The sequence below is a fragment of the Procambarus clarkii genome, chromosome 55 (assembly GCF_040958095.1).
Source record: "Procambarus clarkii isolate CNS0578487 chromosome 55, FALCON_Pclarkii_2.0, whole genome shotgun sequence".
Lineage (NCBI taxonomy): Eukaryota > Metazoa > Arthropoda > Malacostraca > Decapoda > Cambaridae > Procambarus > Procambarus clarkii.
The window spans coordinates 30,633,818-30,645,040 of record NC_091204.1 but is presented as its reverse complement, the minus strand read 5'-3'; the positions used below and the strand labels follow the sequence as shown (position 1 = coordinate 30,645,040).

General features: G+C 38.0%; 1 protein-coding gene across 1 annotated transcript in view; it reads left to right on the top strand.

The window, feature by feature from the left end:
* The first annotated feature begins 5,587 nt into the window (after positions 1-5,587).
* LOC138352977 (uncharacterized) overlaps positions 5,588-11,223 on the top strand; it is a 44,390-nt gene continuing 38,754 nt past the window's right edge. The window contains exon 1 of the mRNA XM_069305640.1: positions 5,588-5,654. Within this exon, the coding sequence (XP_069161741.1) occupies positions 5,649-5,654 (6 nt within the window). The 5' untranslated portion in view covers positions 5,588-5,648. The remainder of the gene's footprint in view (positions 5,655-11,223) is intronic.

The window sequence follows — 11,223 nt, the reverse complement described above, 5'->3', positions numbered from 1 at the left end:
TTTATCACAGTCAGGGGTCTTCTGTAATAATATCATCGCTACATAATAGCATGAACAAGTATAATTTGGCATTTTTAGGCGATGCTGTGGTCACAAGCTGAACAGCAGTGCTGTTAGCTCATGCTGCGTGCGTCAGGCTTGGTTGCTCACTCAATAGTGAGGCCAATAACCACCCGGGAGTTTGGCCACAATTTTTAAAAAAAATGGAGTCTGTTTACAAGAGCCCTGATGAAGTGTGGTGAAACCCGTGTATCCGCGGGCTGTTTAAATCTTGCGTAGTACTCCAACACATCGTATGACGTGATTCGCAGTTTACTGGTACACGTCCAGCACGTCATATGACGTGATGCGCACTTTAAGGGTTAATATACTTACTAATCTCTCTCATCTCATTTTTTTTTCTTGCAATGTATTTATCATTTTATTAATTCTGATAGAATTTACCTACTTAAAAATTATCTGTTAGATTAAGGACCTGCCTGAAACACTGCGCGTACTAGTGGCTTTACAAGATTGTAGATACTGTTCTATGCTATGTATTCTCACAAAACCCAATGTACCTTCTTGTATATAAATAAATAAAATAATAAATAAAAACTTGCAAATTACCAAGATCATAAAGGACACGAGTAAACACTTTATCAAAGAAATGCATGAAATTAAATGACATTAAATGTAGATAGTAAATGTAGAAATTATATGAGTAATACAGTGTGCCCTCGCTTGAACGAGCTATATGGGGGCGTAGCCGATTCATTCATGTGTGGAATTCATCCATCAATCTGGCCCCAGCATCCCCCTTCCCCCCCCCCCCCCCCAAAAAAAAATAATAATACATATGCCAGTACACATTTGCCTTTTGAAAAATTTAAATAACAAAGAATTTGAATTGCAATGAAATAAAATGATATTGCACGTTACAGTACTGTACTTACTCTACCAGTTGAGTTTTGTAGTGCAAACTTTGTTAGCCTTAATATCCTGAGAGTGCCACACACATGAATATAAATTGCTTAAAGAACAGTAACTTTTCTAACAAATGTACATTATACACTACAGTCAGTACATAAAGTACAGACCACTAGAATCACACTACTGCAGTACACTTATATCTTATAAACTACACTTTGTATATTTAATGTCATTAGAACTGTGCTGTACAGCTCAATTGGTACTCCAAGGTAAGTTATGGCTAGTGCTGGGTTCTGGTCCAGTTGCCTGGGCATTCTTGGAAGGTGTTCACCTAGTTGTTCACCTAGTTGTGTTTGCGGGGGTTGAGCTTTGCTCTTTCGGCCCGCCTCTCAACTGTCAATCAACTGTTTACTAACTACTACTAATTTTTTATTTTTTTTTTTCCCCACACCACACACACACACACACCCCAGGAAGCAGCCCGTGACAGCTGACTAACTCCCAGGTACCTGTTTACTGCTAGGTAACAGGGGCATTCAGGGTGAAAGAAACTTTGCCCATTTGTTTCTGCCTCGTGCGGGAATCGAACCCGCGCCACAGAATTACGAGTCCTGCGCACTATCCACCAGGCTACGAGGCCCCCAACAGAGTCAGCCCCAAGGTGAGTCCTTGCTAGTGCTGGGTGCTGGTCCAGTTGCCTGGGCATCCTCGGAAGGTGAGTCCTTGCTAGTGCTGGGTGCTGGTCCAGTTGCCTGGGCATCCTCGGAAGGTCAGTCCTTGCTAGTGCTGGTTGCTGGTCCTGTAGGCCTACTGTGAAACCATACCAAAACTTTTGAATCTTAGTTTGTTTCTTTCTTGTGAGCTTCATTACAATATCTTTCATAATATATAGTTTCAGTTAAATATCTTATCATATATCTTATCATATACATATCTTTCAGGTAAAGCCATTTTTATCTGCTTTGTACACTTAAAACCAGCTTTGATTATTAGATATCATGTGCTGAGAAAGTTTATGCTTATATGCATTAGCACTTCCAACATCTGCACTTAATGCCTCACCACAAATTTTCATGTTAATGATGCATTACCTCTCTTTAAATCGACATATCTATTCAGTGCTAGCCTTGAAATTGTCTATGTTTAACTTTACAGCAAGTCTCTCAGCTACATTTCTAATAGAATCAACTTACAAATTGTTTTATTAAAAATATTATTATTGTTAGTTTGACATTATATACATTTTATTCAGTACAGTTCGTATTAACCCTTAAGCTGTGCATGGCATACATATTTATTTATTTATTTATTTACAAGAAGATATATTGGGGGGTTAACAGAGAATTAAGAAATTAAGTTAAATTACCATTACCAGGGGCCTCGTAGCCTGGTGGATAGCGCGCAGGACTCGTAATTCTGTGGCGCGGGTTCGATTCCCGCACGAGGCAGAAAACAAATGGGCAAAGTTTCTTTCACCCTGAATGCTCCTGTTACCTAGCAGTAAATAGGTACCTGGGAGTTAGTCAGCTGTCACGGGCTGCTTCCTGGGGGTGGAGGCCCGGTCGAGGACCGGGCCGCGGGGACACTAAAGCCCCGAAATCATCTCAAGATAACCTCAAGAAGATAACCATTCTTGTAAAGCCACTAGCACGCATAGTGTTTCGGGACCATATACATCATATTTTGGGAGCATATACGACAGGACCTGATGGCAAAGTTCAGTTTCTCAAATTTGCTCTAATGCTTTCCAATTTTTTGTGCATACTAGCAAATCCTACAACTTTGTCTAAATGATCACAAACGTAACTTAAAAAATAAGAAAATAAAAAAATAATTATAAAATTGAATATTGAGAACATCAGATTTTGAAATCCGCTGCAAAAATATAAACTATCACCAATTATTCCTTTGGTGTTATTATGCTCTCAGAGTAGTATATGATCTTCATTTTCATAGATTTAGAATGTATGTTTTCAGTTTAGTTTATTGTAAAAAAAATTGTCAATGTGGCATTTGAATTATACGCCAAACCTAGAAAAAAAATTGATAACTCCAAACATTTAGGGTTTGGGAAAAATCCATTCAATAGGATTGTAAAGAGACAGCTGTGCACATTATTTAGAAAAATGGTGAGAATCGGTCAGAAACTGGATTTTTTAAAACTGACTCAAAGTTGAAACTCTAGTTTTAGAGATAATTGAAGTTGAAGTTATCGACAATGAATAATTTAGTTCTTATTCATTAATTTACTTATATGTTTTATTAAAGGTTGTTTGGCATTCTTACTCGAATATGTGAAACTTTTAGGTCAATGTGTGTTGTAATGTCAAGAATAAATACCCCCCCAGAGAAATAAAATATAGGGATTAAGGGGATAAAAATGTATTCTGTATAAAAGTTATAAAGCCCTAATCTGGTCCCTAATCATCAAAACTGCCTAAAGATACAAAGAAAATAGAATTTGAAATCTGAAAAACTGTCAAAAAATTCAGTCCCAAGTTCTGCCAGTTGTGACTGATTTATTTGATGACCAATTTCATTCTATCTTGACATAGTTAGGGATGGGTATGCACTCTCCAGGATGTAGAGGTTACAACAAAATCTGATAATAAACAAAGGAGAAAAAACAAATCTCCTCCCCCCAAAAAAAAAAAATTGGACATTTGTGAAAGTAACAGATATTATCATTAGGCAATGCATTTTTATGATATATAACAAAATAGAGCATGACAACATACTCATTATTATTGGTATTATTATGTATTAATCAGCAATGCTATACAGGCACCAGCTGCATATCCACTTTGTGGACACTTCTTGCTACTATTCGTCTTTGTGCATTGGACAAATGCTTGCAGCTCTTTATTACTGCATTATCCCTCAGTTCCAGTTAAATGGAGCGTGTCTCCTTGCCAACAAAATGTTATTTAAAAATAAAAAAATTTAAATACATTTCTGAAAATATTGGGATGAAACTTTCATGACGCTTAAGCTGTGCATGGCATACATATACAACAGGACCTGATGGCAAAGTTCAATTTCTCAAATTTGCTCTAATGCTTTCCAATTTTTTGTGCATACTAGCAAATCCTGCAACTTTGTCTAAATGATCACAAACGTAACTTGAAAATTAGGAAAATAAATAATAATTATAAAAGTGAATATTGAAAACTTCAGATTTTGAAATCAGCTGCAAAAATATAAACTATCACCAATTGTTCATTTGGTGTTGTTATGCTCTCAGAATAGTATAGGATCTTCATTTTCATAGATTTAGAATATATGTTTTCAGTTTAGTTTACTGTAAAAAAAATTGTCAATGTGGCATATGAATTATGCGCCAAATTTAGAAAAAAAGGATAACTTTAATCGTTTAGGGTTTGTGAAAAGTCCATTGTAATAGGATTGTAGAACAGACAGCTGTGCACATTATTTGTAAAAATGGTGAGAATTGGTCAGAAACTGGATATTTTTTAAGCTGATTCAAAGTTGAAACTCTAGTTATTTAGATAATTGAAGTTATCGACAATGAATAAGGTAGTTCTAATTCATTAATTTACTTGTATGTTTTAATAAACGTTGTTCGACATTCGTACTCGAGTATGTGAAAGTTGTAGGTCAATATGTGTTGGAATGATGTCAACAAAAAATAACCCCCCAAAAAACAAAATATGGGGGTAATTATAATGATTTATGGGATAAAAATGTATACTTTATAGAAGTGATAAAGCTCTAATCTGGTCCCTAATCATCAAAACAGCCTAAAGAGACAAAGAAAATAGAATTTGAAATCTGTGAAAAACTCGGTAAAAAAAAATTCAAAGTCCTAAGTTCTGCCAGTTGTGACTGATTCATTTGGTGATCAATTTCATTCTATCTTGACATAGTTAGGGGATGGGTATGCACTCTCCAGGATGTAGAGGTTACAACAAAATGAGATAATAAACAAAGGAGACAAAAAAATGGACATTGGTGAAAGTAACAGATATTAACATTAGGCAATGCATTTTTATGATATTTAACAAAATAGAGCATGATAACATACTCATTATTATTGGTATTATTATGTATTACTCAGCAATGCTATACAGACACCAGCTGCATATCCACTTTGTGGACACTTCTTGCTACTATTCTTCTTGTTTGTACATTGTACAAGTGCTTGCATCTCTTTATTACTGCATTTTTCCTCAGTTCCAGTTAATAGCTGTTCTCCTTATCAACAAAATGTTCTCCTTTTTAATTTAAAAAAAATTGTCTAAAATACATTTCTGAACATATTGGGATGAAACTTTCATGACACTTAAGCCAATAAGTTGGAGATTTGTTTAACATTTAATATTAATTTTCACATAATTCAAATATTTTTTGCCCAGCCCCAGCTTTTACAGCCCAGGCTGTAGCAGCTTTAGGGTTAATGCACATGGTTTGTATTACGTAGGCTGTTAGAGAGGGGAGGGGAGGCAGCCGAGAACCCGCCCATACCCCCTTCCCCTTTCCTGCCCACCCTCCTTATTCCTGCCCAGCCTCCTTACTCATGCCCACCCTCCTTACTTTTGCTCAAAGTATAATACCTAAAAAAATTATTTAATTTTTCTAAATATTTACTGTGTTTTGGTGGGAAAAATTTAGTCATAGAAACCTTAAATTTGTTTTATTTTGCCTTAATAGGTAACACTGCTTCCAGTCTCTGCTCGGCTACCCAGGACGATAGCAAACACAACTCTTGCCCATTAATGATGGTAAGGACAATTTTATTCTTACTGTACTACCAGTGTGTGTGTTTATCATGTTGATGTCAATAACCAGTGATTGTGAGTGTATTAATCAAGATATTTTCATTAACTAGTGTAATAATGTTGGTGTTGTCATTTACCAGTGATGGCGAGTGTATTAATTATAATCATTACCCAGTGATGGTGAGTGTATTAATCATATAGTCATTACCCAGTGATGGTGAGTGTATTAACCCCTTAACTGCGTTGCCTCCAAATATGACACCCCCACAGTGCGCAGGAAATAAATTCTCTGGAATTTTTTGTTTAAAGTGTCAAAAACCCTTCCCTGAATATGGGTATGTAAAAAAAAAAATCGAAATTGTACTTACTTTGGCTGCTATGGGGTCCATAAGTTGGGGCGTGACGTCATCATTCCCCATTCGCCCGTGACGTACGCTCCCGGGGCCAGTAGGGCGTGGGGCGCGCGAGTTGACGCAAATATATTTTTTTTCATATTTTGCGCACAGTTCCAAATACATTTTATTTGTTTTTACGTGCTAATTCTATGTATAAAGAACAAGTACACTATATTATGGCAGTAAAACATCCGTACTGTCCGAAGAATCTGTGTTACGTGCAAGACACATGTGTACACGTATGTTGCACATATTTACCATGTATCATGCTAATTTATGTATATATACAATCTATTTACACACTATACACTGCCACACAGTATATACATTCACCATCAACATACACAGAACTCCTTGAGTGTGAGCAGCCACACCCAGCCAGCCAGTCCTCCCTTATTCCTCCAACATCGTACTTACTATCACCCCCCCTCCCACCATACTGTTATTCGCACCAATGTTTCAGGTTCATTTATGTATATTTACAACACATTTACACACTCTGCACTGTCACACACCATAAACACACTCAGAACTCAGCGAGTGTGAGCTGCCACACCCAGCCAGCCAGTCCTCCCTCTCTCCTCCAACATCGTACTCGCCATCACCCCTCCTCCCACCATACTCTTACTGTTTATATTACACTATTTACATATGTTATGTATACCTATCTACATGTTTTATTCACCAGAACTATGCAAGTAAGCCGGTATTGTGTCCTAACAGTACAGTTGCTACCATACACTGCATGAGAAATCACACAGCAGATGACGCTGCAATTACGACGTCACCTCCCTCACAAAAATAGCTCCTCCCAACATACTCTTGTTGCTGTTATTATACTATATACACACACTGTATATACCCATGTACATATGTGTTCCCCGTAGTGAACCACTAAGCTAGTATGGTGAGCAAAACAAGATTGGCTCCCGCACACAGTGGAGGCTACCTCAATTCTCTCCCTCCCTCCCTCACCAAAATTCCTCCTTCCACAATACTACACACAATGCTAATTATAGCCACAATCCTGGTCACTAATTCCTGTAAATGAATAATTGGCCACACGTTTATTTTGAAAAGGAACCTAAGAAGTCATTTGAAGATTCCAAATGGACGAAATAATGCTGTGGTGCTGTGAACATCGTGAACAGCATTGAATCACTGATATTTGAACATTGTTCCAGGTCATTATCACACTCAGGCTCTTCTATAATACTATCATGGCTAAATAATACAGATTATATATATATTTTGACATTATTAGGCGATGCTGTGGTCACACGCTGAACAGCAGTGCTGTGCACTCATACTGCATGCGCCGGCCTTGGTTGCTCACTCACTACTGAGGCTCCAACACCCGGGAATGTGGACCACGATTTTTTTTAAAGATGGCGTTGTTGACAAGAGCCCTGAGGAAGCTGATGTGAGCCCCACGTAGCCGCGGGAGTTTTGAATGGAACGTGAAAAATAAAAATACCCGGAGGCGCGTTGCGCAAACCAGACGTGGGCCTGCAGGCGCATTGCGCAGTTTAAGGGTTAACCCTTGTGTTGCTAAGGGCTATTTGCACCTTGTCACCCACAGGTGCATAACAAAAAAGAAAAAAAAATTGTTTCCTAACCTGTTAATTTGTGTTCCCTGACCACAAGAGAGAAAAAAATTAATCGTACATACAAATGGCATAAATGAGTCGACAATATGAGCGATGACGTCACACCCTGCATGCTTGCTCATGCAAGGTGCGGCCCAGAGGCATCGCGCGCAGTCTTCAAGCAGCCAGAATTGCTACGAATTTATTTTCGCGGCATTATTTATAGTGTCTACGCATATTTTATCACAAATATTCACTAATTGTGTTGCATATAATGTTACTTCATGTTCAATGGTAATAAATGCTGCATACATTGAGTATACACATGCGCACAAAAATGTTTTCCCATTATGCCAATATAATATGTATTCACATTGTTCATTATTATATTTACACACACACATGCACACACTATTTACAGGTTTTTGTAATATTATTGCACATTTAAGAAGTCTTGGAGAGAGAGGTAGGCATTGAAGCAGTTGACAGCACATAATGGAACTGCACACGCTTCACACCATGTTTACGTTTCTGATCTCTTTTTTTTTTGTTCTACAAACTAAGCAATCACGCTTGTCTATTGCATGCTTTCCAGCTGGTGGCAAATGTTTTAGTCTGTGTGCTTGAATGACCTCCATGTGAGCGTTGCTGGGTGTAGCAGCATGCTGCAACACTGGGTTCATGATGGGTCTTTGTATGCCAGGAACATCTTTGCCAAACTTTGCTAATAACTGTGTCCCAAGTGTAAAAGCAAACGAACGGAAACTTGGTTTACGTCAAGTTTTCACCAGATACAGTGGTACCTCGGAATGCGAGTGTCCCTGTATGCGAGTTTTTCAAAAGACGAGCAGGATTTACTCCAAAAATATGTCTCGGAAGGCGAGGGTTACCTCGGGACGCGAGTTTGTTGATACGTGTACAGGCCGACTGGCGCGTGGTGGCATGACGATCGCGCCTCAGTTTACCAGTGTCTCGTGTCCAGTGACTATCCCACCTGAATTCTTCACAAGGATTTACAGTTTTTTATCGTTTTTTTGGCCATTTGAGCATAAAAGTTGTCATTATATATCTTGCCATGGGTCTCAAGAAAGCCATTGGTAAGGTTCAACCTAAGAAAATAGCTGTGAGTAGAGGCAGTAGAGGATGTCCCTTCTTGATTAAGAAAATGTGTGAAGTATGGGAAGAACTGCAAAGTTTTGTTGAAAAAACTCACCCAGATAAAGCTGTAGCAGGCCGTTGCATTGACCTTTTAAATGATAATGTGATGTCTTACTACAGACAAGTGTTAAAATGTAGGGAAAAACAAGTGTCATTAGACAAATTCTTAGTAAAACAAGCAAGTCCTAGTGGTATGCAGGCAAAATGTGCCAGAGTGTGCATACCAGTGAAGTCCTCACTGCCTGATGTGATAATGGAAGGGGACTCCCCTTCCAAACAGTAACTCCTCTCTTCCTCCCACCTCCTCACCATCTTCCATACGCCTACAGCAATCAACAGCAAGGTAAGTAATAACTTGAACATAGTTTTGTAGGTTTATTTAGATGAATTAGGTATAAAAATTTAGTTTGATGTGGGGTTTTTGGGGTAGTCAGGAACGGATTAATTCATTTCCCTTTATTTCTTATGGGGAAATTAGCTTCGGAATGCGAGTTTTCGGAATACGAGGCGTCTTCAGGAACCAATTAAACTCTTAAACTGAGGTATGCCTGTACATATAATAGCTATTCAGCATGCTTATGTCAACAAGACGGAAAAACACTTTTTTCGTCCACTTTAATGTTTTCTGCACACACTCGACAGTGCCCACCATCATGTCAGATTTATCAACCAAACACATGTTGATATTATAGTCAAGAACACAATCTTGCTTATATACTGGTTCTTGCGTTACTCAGTTCATCTTGCCACTGTTCATCATTGTACCATCACAAACGGTTGTCAGCAAGTTCACTTCTCTTTTGTCTTTCCACGTAACTGAGCGTATTTGATCACTTTTTCTTAGCTGGCCGTCATAAACTTCAAGTTTATTGTTAAACACTGGCATTTCCCTTCTTCTTGGCTTTACTGTACCAAACAATCCAGTTCTATTTTAAATCAAGAACCTAGCTGGCAAGGGACTTGTATAGCAGTTATCCGTGTATAAAATGTGGCCCTTGTTCATCCATGGTACCATCAGTGACTTCACCACACTACCTGAGAAACCATGTTGGTCGTTACCGGGAATGTCTACATCGCTAGCAGAATACAGAATCGTGTGTAACACGTATCCTGTTTCACAGTCACGAAGAACAAAGAATTTCAATCCAAATCTGTTGCGTTTGGAGGGAATATACTGCTTGAATGCAACACGTCCTCTGAAAAGCACAAGGGAATCGTCAATCACCAGCTTCTGTGCTGGTACATAGAAATCTCTGAACTTTCCAGTCACTTCATTCATATAGTGTCTGACTCTCCAAAATCTATCATCCTCTGTCCGGTCCTCATTACTTGCAAAATGAAGACACCTGAGGAGTATCTGAAACCTGTCTCGGGACATATATTTCCCGAAGAAAGGTGTTGGAATAGTCTGGTCTTTGCTCCAATAATCTGTGATAGCGTGTTTGACACAATGTTTCATCAACATACATATTGCCAAAAATCCATACATTTCACCTACAGTAGAGTTTTTCCAATGCTGCAATCGTGAATATTCTGTTATCTCTTTTCCAATGAGATGAGTCGCATGAAGGTTCATTTGGTGTACATTATATTCCAACCCATCCTCCGAATTGACAGTACGATTTAATACTAAGTGTAATAAGTACACTTTCGTACTGTCATAACCAGTGCATAATTGTACTTATGGGGCTGTTACATTTACCCAACTCCCTCCCCCGATTTAATTCTCCTCGTTTTCTGTTAACACACTCAGAATTTTAGGATGCAGTTTTCAATTTCAATTAGCAATACACAAGTTTTAAATATCAGGAATTTCTTTTTCAGGTTTATTAAACAATATAGATTTTATGCAAAATTTTAAAATATCCTGAGTTACTTTACAATTTATTGATATATTTTAGTTTTGTTTTATTAGTTTTATAAAACTGTAATATCAATATAGCTATAGGTTAAGTACTAATTGTAATTAAGAAGCAATAAAATTATTATCTTCAAAAACTAAGACGGTTAGGTGAGGTTGTGGTTTTCTATTCAGTTTTTCAGGTAAACTCAAATATTCACAATATATTTGACAGTACGATTTAATACTAAGTGAAAATAAGTACAATTTCTAACTGCTATGAATAGTACATAATTGCACTTATTTGTCTCCTTACATTTACCACCCCATTTTTGGAGGACGGGCTGTATATTCCATGAGCGGCTCATCATAAAATGCTCTAAAGTAATCCATTTCACACATGTCCTCACCATTATCAGGGAAACGGTCTGTAATCCCAACTTCTTTATTGCCAAAGCCAGGAATTAGAGGAATAAAATCGTCACTATCACTCCACACAAGGACACCTGGGGTCCTGCGAGGTGCAACAGTGGCACAACAGCGAGGAAGCGTTGTATACCGTGGACCAGGAGCTGTAGCCCGTCTACACA